Genomic DNA, 17,493 nt, shown 5'->3' on the forward strand with positions numbered 1-17,493 from the left:
AAGCAGTGCTCCCAGGGTTCTGACCAATGGGCCCAAAAACAATGGGACCACTGACAAGAACTTAGCAGTTCTTTTTATTTTATTTTTTTAAAAAAAATATTTTCTGTGGTTTTTATGGTTGTATGCAACTAAGTGATACTCAGAGTAGACCCACTGAAATCAATGGATTCGAGTGAGTGATAGTGGGTCTACTCTGAGTATCACTTAATTGGACATCACCATTAGTGTTTAATACAGTGGAATAACTTTAAAATTAGATTACCTTTCTTTTGATTCTGGCAGCACTGCTCTCTCTCTCCCTCTCTCTCTCTCCCTCCCTCTCTCTCTCTCTCTCTCTCTCTCTCTCTCTCTCTCTCTCTCTCTCACACACACACACACACACACACAAATGCCCACATGCACACACACACACACACACAAAAAAAAAAATTATCTTTGGGTACAGTTCTGATTCACTTGTCAACTTCACTATTACTAATACAAGGAAAGAGAGAAAAAACAAATATGTTTTTCATCCTAGTTTGTGCTGTTTGCTTTTCTGGTTTGTTTTCTTTCAAGGCACAGTATGTATATGTCATTTTGTCCAAACATGTTGGGAGGAAAACACGCAAACATTAAATAGAATTCTTGGCAAGAGGCAGCTCAGAGGAGAAAGACAGAATGTACGGCTTGTTTCTTCCTCTTTGAGTGGCAGCCACATAAGCCATAAGATAAAACTGGGGGAAACTGTGTCTTGATGTGATTGATATGTGATACTATATGACATGACACAACAACTTGCATTAGAGTAGAAGTTGTGAATCTTAAACAGCTCCAAAAATCATTTTGCCACATTGTTGGACAAGGCCACGTGCAACAGGTTAATCTGAAAGGTTTCACTTCAACCCTTGGTGTTTAAGGCTGAATCATTGGTAAATCCCTTATTTTTCTTTCAGTCACCCCAAAAATGAAACAAGAGAGATAAGCTCTTGTTATTTAAATGCATCAGGATTGTCAAAACCAACTCTAATTTTTATTTTTAATTTTCCTGGTAATTAACTATATTTGCATGCAGTTGATTGTAGACAAATGTAGAATATCTGCAATCTGATTCAGTTATCCAAATTAATTTCTAGAGGTTTGTACACAATATATGAAACATCACATGAGATCTCTGAGCCTTTCCTAGATTCCACTATCGCTGCCATTGTATTTGGGGAAAATATATTTGTGATCATTTTATTTATGCTGCTAATTATACCTTTCCCTTAAAGCATGTATTGCCTTAAAGCATTGTGTTTGGTGGATGTTCCTAGTATAAATGTGGATTGAATTTTGTACAGCTATGAAGTGGTACCGTCCGGAAACAGATCCTCTGAAAACAGATCCTTCCACATGGCATGTTTCTGGCAGGAATTCCCACCAAGTGAAAAGGTCACGAGGAGTCACTAAAGTGCCCCTTGCACTTGGGTGAGAATTGCTGCAAGAAACATGCCCTCGAGGGAGGAAATGATTCTGAAACATGTTGCACCTGAAATAAATCTCATTTCTAGAGCCTGGATTTTTTTCCTTTTTCTTTTTTTGCCATTCAGATGTGTTCCCCCCAGATTTAATAAAAAGCTGGATTTTTTTTAAAAAAGAGAGAAAGAGACTGATGCCCTGACCCAAAATGCATACTAATAAGGAAATAAAACTGACAGATAAGACAATCTGGAGACAATGAGGGATGCTTTTTGTCCTGATCCCTGGGGTTCAAATTTGAAAGCTGGCGAGCATCATTTCTACCCTTCCATCCATTCCATTCTCAAGACCCAGAATATATTTTCTTGCATTATGGTGAGCAGAATAGATAACATTTAAAGAGAGGATAGTTATAGGCAAGGCCAAAAAGAGGATATATTAATGCCAATTATGTTGCTGTTCCCTTTTTGTTTTATTTTAGTAGATATAAGTAGAGCTATGGTGGGCTTCAGGAAGAATAACTGGATGTTGGCAGGTTACTTCACAGTCTTTGTTTAAAAACTCATGACTCAATCTACCAAGAACTTTTCATTGACAAGTAACTCTGAAACAAATAGAATTTACACAAAAGCACTGCTGTTCATTCATGTTTACAGAGGAGATGTCACCAGTAGGGGTTTCTTTTCTGAGGGGCTGGGAGGTTCACATGGAAAAGCTGGATTGGAGAGGAGAGAAAGTTATACCCTTTCAATTTTATTTTATTTTTAAATCCAAACTAAATGAAGGCATTTCTTGAGAAGGTGGTGCGCAGGCTTGAAATGCATCTTTGCAATTAAAAGAAAAATAATGTGCAGTGTGAACAAAAAAACAAAGTGATCATCAAATTAAAACCAAACAAGTTTACAGTATTTGATTCACTTTATATTTTCAAACCTCAGTAATTTGTTTTAGTTTAGGCACCTGCATCCATAGACTATTGCAGTATGCATTTCTCTGTTTAAAAATCTCAATTTCCTAAAAAGGCGCACTATCCAAACCAAATAAAAAGAATGTGTGTGATTTTGGCTACTTCGTCTCTTTGAGCTTTGCTTGCCTTCACTCTGGCCAGAAGCTAATTCTCATTCTTCTGTCAGATATTTTGTACCACTGGTTGTCATCGTGCCCTGCTGGAAGTTTGGCAAAAGTGAAGGCTGGCAGAGGACAATGCCTGACGACCATTTTAATACACACAAAAAATTATTTCTGGATGAAAATCACACCCACCCACCTCCTATATGCCCCAAATGCTGCCATGAGTGGTTACGATTGCCTTCCGCTTTTTTGGCAAACGCAAAACAGGTGTACAGCTGAAGAAGAAGAACAATAATAATCTTATGCCTGGTCCCTTTATTACCTTTCTTTGGCAAGAAAGGTCTGTTTCTAAGGTCAGCCAAAGGTAGGGGAAGCAATTTAATACAGCCTCTGGCACCAGTCTCCTTTTCAACAAGAGGGGGTGGGGGTGGCAAAGTAATATCTGCCATAGCCCAGCACTAGAAAATGTCTCCGGCCAATATCGTGAATAAAAGCTGTGGATGCAGAGATAGCCAGCAACACACCCTGGGCCCTAAAAATGGAGTTGTCTTGATAGGCAGGCTTTGAATGCAAGGATGTCACTATCGTTGGCTCCGAGAACCTGGCTGCTGCAACGGCAGTTGGGTGTGAGGGGGGCGGGGAGGAAAACCAGAAAATTCTACTGCACTGAAGACAGGCCTCAGATATCTGATCTGATTTTGCCCGTGCGATAAAAAGATGAGCTTTCCCACTAGGCAAAGCAGTCAGTTATGTGGAACAGGAGTCCCGCTGAAGAAGCATCTCTTCAGCCAGAATAACTGCTCTCAAGATCCTGTCGTTATGAGTCTGCTGCGGCATTACACAGTGGAAAGCTTGCTAAACAGACATCTCTCTGTGTCCCAGAGAATGTCTCCAAGTACAAAGGCAATGTTGTATGTGCCATTCTATAACACTTTTCATTCATCACCCATTTCCATGCCCTGCTCCCGTCTATCTTTTCTACAAGATGGATTATGTGAGCTTCTGCCAACACCATGGTCCAGTTCCTAATGGTGCTATAAATGGTATCCAATGGTACTAAATTCAGCTTTCAACAACAACGGGCCGAAGTTGTTTGTTTTCCAGGTTTCATAGCCAGAGGTGTTTCATACCCTGTGGAGCAAGGTTTTTCACAACACAAAAGTTACTTTTGTAACTCTTAATGCACCCTGAAAATAAAACTTGATTACAAGGAAATAGGCAGAGTTATCAATGGGCTATTCAAATGGTCTTTCCCTATGTTCATCACGCATCACACACACCTTTTATTCACCTCTTTAAAATATTCAGTGGAATTATCAGTAGCAAAAACAGCAAAACAGAGATCTGTGATAGCCCCTCCCTATCTCATTTCTATTAATTTTAATAACCAGACTAATGCTGGTAACTTGCAGTAGTATTTGCACCATGCAAATAAGCCTCATTTCAACAGATTCTGCACCACTATCTCCAAAAAACCATTTCTGGAGTCAGAGTTCCCCCCTCTTTCTTCCCTTATTATTATTATAGTGACTTTCCACAGCACAGTTTTTGCATTTCTTTTCTTCCGCTATCTCCCCCTACCCCACCCTCTCATCTCTCTTCAAAAGAACATGCAAAAAGGGGCTGCTCTTTTTCCCTCTCTCTCTTTCGCACTTGGAAGGGAAGGAAGGAATTGAATGCAATCACTAATATGAAAGACAGTTTATTCACACAGTTCAGTAGCTAGCACACCCTCCAGGTTCTTGGACTTGCCTACCTTGGCAGACAGACTCTGTGGTTTGTTGGAGAGGATCTCTGCTGCTTCCCTGCAGTGGGTGGAAAGGTTCAGGATTGCAGCAGCTGCTGCTATGTGGGTGTCTTCACTACATTGACCGTAGCCATAAGAGTTGGCATGGCAAGGGCTCTGTGTGTGGGCGCTAGCACTAGGCAGCCGATTAGAAAATTTCCCTGGATTTGAAAAATGCTTTGCTGTTGAAAAGAGATTTGATTAGAAATAGCTCGAGTGCAACTGTCCCTCTGTTAAAGATACTGGGGTTTTATGTATTATCATTTTATACAATAAAAACAGGCAAATAATACATTAAAGTAAGTCTGTTTTTTTACTGGGAGCTCTACCATTGCTATTAAGAAGCATCAGAATTGAATGCATTTAAAACATGAGATCATGAGATTAGTTAAGAAACCCAGAGTTGCTTTATAAATGTGCAGGTGCTCCCATTTTCAGTGAGAGCCTAAATTGTGGGTCCTTTCCTCAAGACTTAATCACTCCTTACACAAGAAATCTTTCACTTTCATCAAGTCCAGTGGTGGATGAATAAAGAACAAACAATATTTGGCTCAGCTGTAATTTAAACACAAATGGGCTTGGAAACTTTATTAACATAAACATGATGAATTCCATGGAGTTATAATATATAAAACCAAAGCAAAATTAATTGACCTAAGCTATAACAATGCTGGGTTGTAGCCAAAAATGGTTTGCCTCAAGTTTACTGCAATGTTCTGCTCTTCTTGTGAAATCAGTTTGAATCTTAGAAGGCTGGAGCAGTTAAATAAAATATAATTAACAAATGTTAATTATAGTATACATAAGAAAATGAATATAGAGCATACCGTAAGTGTCAGCTATATTAAAAATCAAGAAAACAGAGCTAGGGTTCGCCAACAGCGCGCCCCATGTCACCTCAGAAGTAAATTCAATTACTTCAGTGGCACTTCCTTCCTTTTCCTCCACTGTGTTTCCCTTTCAGAAGGTATTCCCATTCCCAGGACACCAAAGCATCTTTTTAAATTCCTTGGCTGCTATTATATTATTATTATTATTATTATTATTATTATTATTATTATTATTATTATTATTATGAAATGGTTTAGAAATTAGGCATATGAGCAATTTAAACAGAGAATCTTGGGCAGGGATGAACCTTCATATATTGTTGGACTCCAACTCCCATGAGCCCCAGGCAGCTTTGCTGATGGTCAGAGATTATGGGAGCTGTAGTCCAGCAACATCTGGAGAGTTAGGTGTTCCCTAACCCTGATCTAGGGGAAATGTTTCGTGAAGAGCAGCAGTAGTGGCAGGCTTTGGGCTCTCAAATTTCAGCAGCGTCCTGTGTGACACTAACATTTGGCACCCCCACCTCTCCCGCTCTGTTTTACAGCATTGGTCTGGCGTGCCCTGCAGCATGGCACCCAGTATGACCGCACCAGTCATGCCACCCTGAAATTGCCTCTGGAAGCAGTCTTTTTGTAAAGTGCCCATGCACTTTGTTGTCACAATGCCTATTGACTTCACACCATTTTAAAAGGGTGTCTTTCTGAAATGGCAATTTGGGTGTGCCCACAGCTCATGTGTAGTTGTCTCTGTGGACCCCAGCCAAAGCTTTAAATTGCCAGATGATATTGCTTCAAAGCCTCTGGACTCAAAAATTATGTGAACAGCTATTTCTTAGGGGACTCCAAGAGTCATGTAGTAATGACATTTGTGCCAAGATTTTTGGCAGCCCAAGAAATGTCAGAAATATTGTCCAGGATCTTGTTTGCTGTTTCAATACAAAGATATATCAGAGGTTCTCAGGAATAGTTTCTTCAGGCCTGGCAGATTACAGGCAGGATTTTCAGTTCAGAGGGGATTGACTTTGAATTGAGAAAATACAACCTACCAGCCCTATATTTTGACAAGGAGTATGCATAAAATCCTTTAGGGACAGGATAACAGTTAAAGTAGACCTACTAAAATCAATGGGGCTTAAGAGTAGATTCATTGAAACCAATGATGACTAACTTAAGTATGAACAAGACTGGATCTAACCCATTCAGACAAATTGTGGTGTGCATAATCTAAAGTAGTTTCTAAATTCAGGTAAACCCTCAACCCAGCCTTTAAAAAAAAAAAAGGTTTGGGGTTTCTTTGGAGACAGGATCGTGTGCAGGAAGGTGAGGGGTGGAAGAGGCAGTTTTGTCACACAGCTCTGCATGCAAATTCAAGGAGCAACTTGTGTGCCAGCTGTGAGTCAGGGGCCACTAGCAGAAGCAAAAAAGCAACCTGTCTCCTCTCATATCAGTACAAATATCACACCACCCGTCAGACTAGTGTACCCCCCGTTATGCAATTCAAACCTGAACAATAGTTTGAAACTCATCTAGTTTTTCTAAATAGATCATGAGCAGTGGCGGATGGTGACCATTGAGATTGGTGGGGCAGAAGACAAGGAGACAAGCAGTAGGGGAATCCAAAGCTAATTTAAGACAGAGCTATTCCCTTACTAATTTTAAGTCCTGCAGCAGACTCTGGGGGCTACCTAAGGGCAGAGTGACGTTGCTGGGGCAGTGCCCCATTCACCCTAATGGACAAGCCCACCACTGGTCATGAGTGTAATATCACAACACTATTTTTAACTGACCAGTGGATCCTGTCCACTTGATTTTTATGGGGTTATTTTCAATATAAATCATTATGAACAAGTGTCACAGATTTCAGGCAATAAGCAAATATCAAGTGCTACATTCCATATATAGGTTTGGTGCTGCGTTTTCAAGTAAAAATAAATAAATACTGGACACCTCAGTCCATTAAGCAACTCATAGATTACTTGTATTGGATGCACTGAAGTTTTTAATGTTTGATGTTTTATCGCTTTTCTATTATTATTATTATTATTATTATTATTATTATTATTATTATTATTATTATTATTCTGTTGGGATCCATCCAGAGTGGCTGGGGAAACCCAGCCAGATGAGTGGGGTATAAATAATAATAAGTAGTAGTAGTAGTAGTAGTAGTAGTAGTAGTAGTAGTAGTTAACTGTGCATGTGTGATTGAGACCAGCTATTCCTTTACTATGGTAAGGTGAGGAACCAAGAGCTCTCTATATGTTGTTAGACTTCAGCTCCAGTCTGCATGGCCAATGGTCAGGGATGATGGGAGTTGTAGTCCAGTAAAATATGGTTCCCATCACCCTACTATGGTATATTTGGAAATGTTTTGGTCAACCAGTGCTGCTTAGCTATGCTAGGCTATGTCCAATTAAGGTTGGATTGCATTGGTTTTAGATGCTAATGTGCATATTTTTTATGCTTCCAAGAACGTTGTTATGTTATTATCCACCCTGAAACAGTTTTTTTGCAATGAAAGGCAGAATATAAATTTTGGAAACACAATAAAATAATATTTGTATATTCATGCAAGCTGATATAGAAATAGAGATTGAATTTGTCTGCCTTCCACTTACATTCAAGGAACTGTGGCGGGGTTTGTCCTTGCATAGCTGGCACCAATGTATGTTTGCCAAAGACTTGGGCATCAAAACTAGCATAGTCAAATGGTACTTTCCCACATTTCTCTTGCTCTCTAATGAAGGAGGTTCTGGGGGATGGTGCTGGTTGAGCAGATCGGCAGCTATACTGAGATATCTCAAGTTGCTTCACCAAGTTTGTTCTGCAGAGAAAATGAAGGGAACAATAAGAAAGAACAATAGTGAGTATGGTTTCAAAAATGCTGCAGTCCTGAGTGCTCCTGTTTAGTACTCCAGCTTGCCATCCTTGCCATCCTTCAGGATACTCCATCCCATTCCCCCTCCCACCTAGTTTTCCCATTTCCATTCCCCACAATAGTTAGCATTCTGTGGCAACTGAGCATGCACAGTCCTTACTGTGCTAGTTTTTACCCCATTTACTAACTGCATGCATAATGCATTTTGTACTCATGGAAAAGGAGTCACAAAGTTAGTTCTCCATGCAGGAAAAGCCACTTGACCTGCACAGAGTAAAACAAAACACCAGAAATAGCTGGCTAAATTTGCACCTCAATCTGTTTACTCATTCCAAGTTTCCTGTGTCTTCCACAGGGCACTGGATTTGATTTCTTTTTTTTAAAAAAAGCAAACAGGAATATTTTAGGGCATTTCACATTATAATGTTATAATGTAAGTGAGGCTTACCTGTGGACCTGATCATGGCACTGCCCTGTTTTGGGAGACTCATGCTGATTTTTTTCCTGAGACATTGCCATTTTTTCAGCTGCAGCAATTGGACAACCAGAAAGACTGTTTAAAAGAGATTTGCCACATATGAGGAGCCGTGAACAACCTGCATTTCTTCTCTCCAAAGATCTAGGATCTTTATAGTGCATTTTGGCAGCATAAGCAAAATACTCCCCACATGATTCTGTGGTTCATCTAGATCTCACTATTCTAGCTTATGGAAGTCCAACCATGTCTCTTTCCAGAGCTAACTCAGGCATCTCTTTCCTGCTGGGGCTTCCTCCCCCCTGCATTTTTTGAGGATCCCTTGATCGTTGCAGGTTTGGGCAACTCTTGAGCAAGATGTTCTCAATAGGAAGGTCTGCCCTTGTCCTCACTAGCGGCACTGCTGCCCATTCATTTGACCTCTCCCTCGGTGTCCAGTGATGCTGAATCTTAATACCTGCCCTGTTAGACTGCCCTTGTTCATCCACTCATACTTCAGCCCTGGGCTGTGAACTCCTCACCTGCCCGTCGCTACTACCACCAGTAGTAAAATTGGCTGTGTAAATATTATATTCATAGTATAATGCTCATTTCTGTATCTATTTCTGTTGGGGTGAAGTCAACCCAAGCCAAATGTATCAATGATTTTGGTGTGTTGGATAAAATCATGATGAATCATAACCTGAACATATGTTGAGGAAGTGAGAAGAAGTACATTTGGGGTTGAAGGGAATCAAATCAGATTGCTTTCACCACATAAAATTGGTTTTATCTGTGTTCCTTTGGAATTTGCTTTAATTCCTGTTGTTCCTAGTTATTAATTAAGGTGAAGCAACACGACTATTTAACTTATATACAAATATGCAATTCAAAGGAAAAGTAAAAAATAATATCAGAGACTGGGCAGCACACATTTATATAGATCTTCCCTGTCTCTTCGGGCAGAAGTGATGAACTGCCTGCCTGTTAGCCAAGTCTCCCTACCCTCACCCAAGCAATTTCATCTGCCCTCCAAGAACTCAGAAATGCAAAAACGGCATCTGCAGCAAGTCCCTCTGCTGCACTGGGCTGGAAGGAGAGAGTTAAATCATGCCCTCTCTGCTCATCAAATCAATGATCTGTAGAGCAGAGGGCAAGATTTTCCCCTCAATCTTGATACTGGACAAGACAGAGTTTCCTCTCTGACCAGCACTGTAATGGGGGGAACGAACCTTTGCTCTTCTTCTGATCTGCAATTTTCAATACTGCACTAAAGTAAATTGGCACAATGCAGTCAAAGTTAAGCACTTTTAACTCTCAAATATGCCACTGGGACCATTAAATATGTGCTCAACTCTCTACCACTGAAAACACTGAATCTAGAAGTGCTTCATTTTGGCTGGATTGTGTCCTAAAATTGTACACACTATACAGATACCACTTGTAGGGTATAAGGGATGGTTTTATGGGGGTAGGATTGCAGAAGCCAAGTACCTATGCTGCCATTTTGATATAACGTGAGTGACAAATATTAATTAAAATGTTCCCTTCTTGAACAGGTTAGTTCAGGGATGGGGCAACAGTAGCCCTGCAGATGTTATTGGGTTGTAGTTCCCATCAACATTGAGCATTGGCATGCCAGCTGTGGATAGAGGGAAGTGGATTTCAACAACATCTGGAGTTGACTGTTTCTGCATCCCTGGCCTAGTTTATCACCAGTGGTAACAGACTAGGATTTACCTTCTGTGAGTGTTGCGGTTGCTGTTGACATGTCCTCTTCCTGTACACCCAGGAGTGGGGCACTTTAGAACATTTTCATGCATTGCAAGGACTAAAAAAAAAGAAGAAAATAGTGACCCAAACACATATCATCATGACAGTGCAATTCCTCACTCAAAACTTGGAGACACTGTACAGAAGTTATGATCACATGGTTATAGTCATAAAAGAAAACTAAGAATTTTCTACATGAACAAGAAGTTCCAAATGTTTGAGCCATCATGAGCCTTCATGGAACTGTGAACTCCATACATCAGGGATAGCAACCCTGCTATTTTCTATATGGTCATGCATCTCTGGAGGAAGGGGAGATGGCAGCGTCTCTGATCCTGCCAAGCTTGTTGGGTCCTTCAGCCTACTTTAACCTTGGTGCCAACCTCCCACCACTGGCGGAGGAAGATGAGTGTGGTGGGAGTGCACCGCCCCTGGCAGCCCAATCCTGGTGGGGTGCCATCGCGGCTGCCCCCCCACCAACGCTTGGTGACATGCCTCTGCAGGCAGCGTGCCACACCCCCAGGATGTGCACCACGCCCCCAGGGTGCGTGCCAGCCCCGCTCCCGCCTGCTCTCTGTCCCCTGGTGCCGGAGCATGAAGCTCTGCCACTGCCTCCCATCATGTAAGCACATCAGAGGCTGGTGAGAACAACTCATGTCCCAGGATAAAATATAGGTGCAGCCAGGCCTTTTTTTCCCTAAAAAAAATGTTTAGGGGTACTCTCATTTTGACTTAAGAAAACCACCATTTTATAGTTCGAATCAGGAAAAATAAATACAGTAAATGGACAAAAGTACAAAGATTCACAAAATGTTTAGGGGTATGCGTACCCCTGCATCCCCCAGAAAAAAAGCACTGGGTGCACCTTCTCACAACCCTCTCAAGCAGCAATGTTTTACTCCAAAAGTCATTTCAGAAGTAAACTGCTGTCAGCCCTAGCAGTGCGGTGTGTGGTAAACTGCTTTGTTCACTTGATTGTGCCTGCTGCTCCTGAGATGAAGTACTGCCACAAATGACTACTGTTTGGGAAGGTAGGTGCTAGGGCACCCTGAGGAGCCAGGCTTTATGGCTGGGGCACATAACTCAGCTCATTAAAGCACCAAGGTTTTCCTCAGCTGATCTCCAAGTCACTGTTTCTTGATAGTAAGTTCCACTGATTTCAATGCAAGCAGACTGCACAAATGCATGTGCAGTTTATCTTTTTTAAAAAAGGGGGGAGGGTAATAGTGCCACTGGAATAACCTTAGATGGAAAATGTTTGTTTTGAACAGTGTTGCTTGATGCTGGTGCGAGAACACATTCAACAACAGTGACAGATCTAGGTTCTGTAAATGGAGTGTCAGGAACATTTGGCCCTCCAGATGTTGCTGGATTACCGTTCCCATCATAACTGATCACAGTTGATGCTAACTGAGGCTGATGGGAATTGTAGTTCAGCAACATCTGGAGGGCCAAAGGTTCCACACCCCTGCAGTAAATGTATATACACATGTGTGAGAAAGAGTGAGCAAGTAAGAGAGCTTAATGAGTTATACAGCTCTGAAAGGCTGTATGTTGTTGTTGTTTAGTCGTTTAGTCGTGTCCGACTCTTCATGACCCCATGGACCAGAGCACGCCAGGCACCTCTGTCCTCCACTACCTCCCGCAGTTTGGTCAAACTCATGCTGGTAACCTCGAAAACACTGTCCAACCATCTCAACCTCTGTCATCCCCTTCTCCTTGTGCCCTCCATCTTTCCCAGCATCAGTGTCTTCTCCAGGGAGTCTTCTCTTCTCATGAGGTGGCCAAAGTATTGGAGCCTCAGCTTCACGATCTGTCCTTCCAGTGAGCACTCAGGGCTGATTTCCTTAAGAATGGATGCGTTTGATCTTCTTGCAGTCCATGGGACTCTCAAGAGTCTTCTCCAGCACCATAATTCAAAAGCATCAATTCTTCGGCGATCAGCCTTCTTTATGGTCCAGAAAGGCTGTATACAAGTATTTAAATCAGGAGTAGCCAACTTGGTACTCTCCAGAGGTTGTGGAGTACAGCTCCCATTAGCATTAGACAGCATGGCCAGGGATTATAGGACTTGCATTCCGAATTACTGGGAGGGCACCATGTTGGAAACCCCTAGTATGAATGAATGAATGAATGCCATGTAAGAAGCCCTTATACAATTAATTGTACAATTGTATAATACAAATAATTGTATTATACATTATACAATTGAATATAAATATAGATGGGAAACGGCTATGTATTGTGAGTACTTATCTACTTTAAAAATTTTTCACTTATGATCTTTTTCTTTTATTTCTTTATTCTTTCTTTGTTTTTTTGTTTTTCTGATATCTTATCTTTCATTTCACTGCTTTATTGTGAATAGCATTTTATAGAGGTATAAAAAATAACTGTAAATATGAAAAGAGACAAAATATTCTCTAATTTTTTTCCCTTGGTTAGATGTATTTTCTTTTTCTTTTGTATTTTCTTTTGTTGTGAATATGTATGTTTTCTAATTTGTAATTAATAAAAATATTAATAATAAAAAAGAAGCCATTGTGACTTCACTCTCAGCCAAGTAGCTATATAAGTTCACAAAGCACTACAGCCATGCTACTAAGAGGCCAGTGGATGGAAAGAGATCAAGAATGCAGAAATGACCACAGTCCTCAAGGAATCACACACAGTTTTTGGCTGCAAATTATAAAGAAATTGTACTTACTTTCAAGTGGCACTCTAACTTTATGTGGACAACCTGAAAGACTGCGGTGGTGTGGATACAGTCCCGTCACATGCCCTGTACCATCACATCCTGGAATGGGACATTTGGTCTCTCTCTTTTCAGGCCTAGGCAAATCTGCAGAAAATAGCAATGAAGTCTTGTCACCTAGATGGAACATTGCATGCGCTCTCTCTCTCTCTCTCTCTCTCTCTCTCTCTCTCTCTCTCTGTGTGTGTGTAGAGGGAGAATGGTTTTAAGAGGTGGCGGTTCTCTGTCAAGGTGCTAAGTACACTGAAATCCTACACACATTTTAACATTCTTAAATCAATTATTTTAAGCAAATTGTTTAAACTGAAGGTTTTGGAATGGCAAATATAATTGAGTCATGAGAAAGAAAATTGGAACCATCCATGAATAAATAAATAATAATAAAATCTTTGGAGAGCCTTGAATATTAAAAGATTTTCCAGGGGCAGGTATCAGAAAACAAACTGTTCCTGGTAAATTGGGACAGCCGAAAAAATGTGAGCTAAGGTTGTCACATATTGTATATGTTGATGAGTAGTTGTATTTTCTCCTTATATGTTGTATAGCTGTTTCCTTATATATCTAATCCACATAACAAAAAACTAACAAACTTAAGCACAGTGTATCCATTTGCAATCAGGGCAACTGTGATATTTGCAAGTAGCTTGCAAATAGATGTGTTTATAGACAAAGCCACAAGGAAAGGTTGTGTCTGTGTTTCTTAAGTTTTTCTCTTTGTAGCTTCCCTGATGTGTTGCTTCCCACCTAGTTTAGCCAGTAACTCATTTTCAACCATTCTTCATGCTCTTGCCTTCATAACACTTTATGGAGAAAACACCATCAGATAAAGCATCATCAAGGGCTCAACCTTCTTGAAGAAAGCCCATAATTATTTTTCAAGGCTTCCAGTTCAGGGACTTTTCTAACCTCAGTCCAATGAAGGGGATATCTCTCTCAAGAGTCTTGCTGTATGTTACTGGCTCTCATCTTTATCCTTCACATCCTATAACCAAGCAGCTTTGGCTTCACCTAATGTTCAAGACTGGACACAGTGGGATCTTCCTGTGCTCATTCCATTTCCAGGTCATCAATGCCATTACTAGCCACTGCAGCACATAGCCAAACCAGGAGAGTCTATGGGTAACTCAGCATCAGAGAATAAACACCCTCCCTGATGCTGATCACACCATTGGTTTAACAAGGCTCATACTGCACAAGAAAGCATGGCAGCAGGGGCTAAGAAGACATTGGCTGCCGGAAAAACAGAGAAATAATAGGAGAACTGGCTATGGAATGGGGAGAGGAAGAGAATTGGAAATCAGAAATGTTCAACAGGACCTATGTGGCCACATGGGAACCTGCTATTCTCAATAGGGGGTTATTTACTCTTAGTATACATAGACCTGCATCACCTGTTAAGTTATGTAAAGCTATCTAAATATAATATATAGAAATAATACAATATGAGATATTTATTTTGTAATATGTTGCACTGCATTTAATTAAGTACATCCATTCATTCGCTGAGTTTTTCCTAAAGTATCCTCCCTTTACTTAACAGTTTGGTATTCTAAATCCTGAGGCATCATTGTTAAGCTAAGATCAATATAGTGGTGAGTATTAAAGTCTAACTAGGAAGACTTTGAAATTCATTTTATCTGCAAATGACTCTGACTACTAGGAGCTGAATTCATTCCATTGCACCCAGTACAAATCTACGGTATCATATGTGTCAGAGCTGCTCGAAGATCCTAGCTCACAGAGGATCACGCTAGCCAGCGATCATTAAGTAAAAGTCTTTATTGAGTTACAGTTTCCATTTTCCAGCTGCTGCGTGCAACTCTACGTCTAGTAGCTAGATCGGCGAAGCTCCGTCTGATTCTCCGCCCCTTGTGCACCAACTTAATATCCTAGCCCTGCTCCACCTTTTCCGCCTGACTGTTCTCCTCTGGGTCCCTCTGCCCCCCGGGGTTTCTTCCTTCCGGGATTCTTCTGACGCTGACCCGGACCCTCCTGCCTCCTTGCGCCGGGCTTTAGGACCTGGCTCCCTTTCCGGGCTGCTTACTGCGCCGCCTTCCTCTGCATTTGAACTTGGCGCGCGCGCCCAACCTTCCACTTTCCGCTTAACCGTTTCTTCGCTCCCCGATGGAGGTGTGGCCACTCCTGACTCATGCCCTCCCTCCTGTGGTGAGCTGCCAGCGCTTGCCCCCTGGCTCCCTTCCTCCTCCCTGCTCCCTAGCAGTGACGCTGGTCCCGATTTCCAACTGCTCTCCTCTGAGTCCCCTCTGGCTCTATCTTCCTGGGGTGCCCCCCTAAACTCCCCCCTTGCCCTGGCCACTGGTGCTCCTTTCTGTGAATCCTCTGATTCACTGGAAAGACTCGGAGATCTCGGGTCGTCGTCATCACTCATCTTTTCTTCTGCCTCCTCCCCTTCGCTCTCTGTTTCCTCCCTTGCCCTTGCCTCTGCTCCTAAACCCCTGACATCCATCCCCCCTCGAAGCCCCCCATTCCCCCCTCCCCTCCTTCCGGTGCTGGAGCTGGGTGCTGCTGTTGCAAAGGGACGAACGTCGGATATCGTTCGCTTCCCGTGGCGGGCCTCCATCTGAAGGCTCCCGGGTCTTCCTCCCTGCTCCCGTCGACGACGGTCACCTCCGCTTCCATCTCTGTGCCGCCGTGCTCGAAACCAGGGTCGTCCCCGAAAACGTCCATGTCCGTCTCTCCCTCACTTCCTCCTGGCGGCGTTGCTCGTCCTGGGCATTCCAGCCACTTTCTGCGGAACTGCTCCTCTGGTCTATCGTCCCACCAATACGAGGGTTCTGATGCAGATCCCGAGGGTGACCCCTCCGGGGAACGGACGTCTTGTGTCGGGTCCTCGTCCGAGTCGAACCCCCGGAAAGTGCTGGCCGAAAGCGTGGGCGTGAAAAGCCAGTCGTCGAAAAAGTCTGCTGGCATTGGTCTATGTGGGAAGAGGGCGTGAAACTCGTCTTTGAGTAGAGGTTCGTCCAAGGCGTAGCCCGGCACCCAGCTGTTCGCACTGGCCGGGGTGCCCTCCTTGGCGAGAAAGTATTCTACCCCCTCCTCCCCCCATCTGGAGTCCAAAATCTCCGTGACTTCGTTGATGCGCTCCTTCTGTGCCACTCCCGCGTGCCCTGTTCTGTCTCTGACCGGACTCGGCGCCGTTCCGGGTTCCTGGAACCTGTGCGGTGCCTTGTAGGGAGTGAGCACCGATCTGTGGAACACCGGATGCATTCTGGAACCCTCCGGAAGTGCCAGTCTGAAAGCTACCGGGTTGACCTGCTCTTCGACTTGGTAGGGCCCCAGTTGTTTATGCCCTAGTTTCTTCTTGGCCAACGACCTGGCCGGCACTGCGTGGGCTGCTAACCAGACCCAGTCTCCCACGTGGAGCTCTTCGCCAACCCTTCTGTGCTTGTCCGCTTGTACCTTGTATGCGTGTTTGGCCAGCTCCAGGTGGCGCCTCAGCTGATCGTGGACTTCCTGCAGCTCCGACGCGAACGCATCTGCTGTCTGCGGCTCCCCCTCCCCCATTCTTTCCAGTCCCGGGAAGGTTCTGGGGTGCCTCCCATTGTTGGCGAAGAACGGCGTGACTCCCGTGGACACGTGCTTCATGTTGTTGTAGGCGAACTCGGCAAGCGGCAGGTAATCCACCCACGTCGCAGGCTGTTGATTTGCATAACATCTCAGGTACTGCTGCATGATGGCATTGACCCGCTCCGCTTGTCCGTTGGTCTGCGGGTGTCTCGCCGACGCCAGGTTGATCTTGACGTTCAGGAAGCCCATCAGCTTCTGCCAGAAATTCGAGATGAACTGCTGCCCCCGGTCGGACAGAATAGACCGTGGCAGACCGTGAACCTTGAACACGTGGTCTATGAACAGTTTGGCGGTTTGCTCCGCCGTGGCCACCTTTGCACACGGAATGAAATGGGCCATCTTGGAAAACAGGTCCACCACCACCAGCACTGCCGTCTTGCCTCTCGAGCTGGGCAGATCTGTGACAAAGTCCAGGGCCACCCTCTCCCATGGTTCGACCGGAGTTTGCAGCGGTTCCAACAGTCCGGCCGGCGGTCTGTGCACTGGCTTGGCCCTCTGGCAGGTGTCACACCTCGCCACGTAGTCTGCGACCTCCCCTCTCATTCCAGGCCACCAGAAATCCCTGGCTACTAATTCCACCGTCTTCTCCTTGCCAAAGTGCCCGGCCGTGGGCGCGTCGTGCAGCTGCTGCAGCACCTTGGCGCGAAGGTCGTCTCCCGGCACGTAGATGGCCCCTTTACGGATGAGCAATCCATCTCGTAGCTGGAAACCGTCGGCCGCAGCCTTGCCCCTTTGCACCTCTGCCATCTTTGCTTGCGCGAAGGAGTCATCCTGCAACGCTCGTCGCACCGCCTCCAGGTCCACGGTGGCCGCGGCGCACGCCCACACTGTTGGTGCGAAGATGTGCATGGCGGCCGCTGGCGTTGCGTCCTCCAGATACTGTGGCTTACGGGAGAGGGCGTCCGCCATGATGTTAGT

The 17,493-nt window shown here is 43.7% G+C and overlaps 1 protein-coding gene and 1 long non-coding RNA gene across 14 annotated transcripts in view; one reads left to right on the plus strand and one right to left on the minus strand.

The window, feature by feature from the left end:
* LOC308593103 overlaps positions 1-17,493 on the plus strand; it is an 89,859-nt gene that overhangs the window by 67,255 nt on the left and 5,111 nt on the right. Inside the window, exons 6-7 of one of the 2 annotated variants that reach the window (XR_014010707.1) lie at positions 7,874-7,990; positions 8,533-9,708. This is a non-coding gene — a long non-coding RNA (uncharacterized lncRNA). Of the gene's footprint in view, positions 1-7,873; positions 7,991-8,532; positions 9,709-17,493 lie in introns of those variants that run through there. The other variant, XR_014010706.1, reaches the window with a different exon arrangement.
* ST18 (ST18 C2H2C-type zinc finger transcription factor) overlaps positions 1-17,493 on the minus strand; it is a 214,091-nt gene that overhangs the window by 31,232 nt on the left and 165,366 nt on the right. For all 12 annotated transcript variants that reach the window (XR_014010624.1, XR_014010625.1, XR_014010626.1 and 9 more), the window contains 5 exons: positions 12,940-13,074; positions 10,200-10,290; positions 8,454-8,558; positions 7,746-7,951; positions 4,268-4,479 (listed from right to left, as the gene is read on the minus strand). Coding sequence is in view for 9 of the 12 variants with exons in the window: in XM_081204411.1 (XP_081060537.1) it covers positions 4,268-4,479; positions 7,746-7,951; positions 8,454-8,558; positions 10,200-10,290; positions 12,940-13,074 (749 nt within the window). In the remaining 3 variants the exon portion in view is untranslated. The remainder of the gene's footprint in view (positions 1-4,267; positions 4,480-7,745; positions 7,952-8,453; positions 8,559-10,199; positions 10,291-12,939; positions 13,075-17,493) is intronic.

This window comes from Podarcis bocagei (assembly GCF_964188305.1).
Source record: "Podarcis bocagei genome assembly, chromosome: 8".
Taxonomy (NCBI): domain Eukaryota; kingdom Metazoa; phylum Chordata; class Lepidosauria; order Squamata; family Lacertidae; genus Podarcis; species Podarcis bocagei.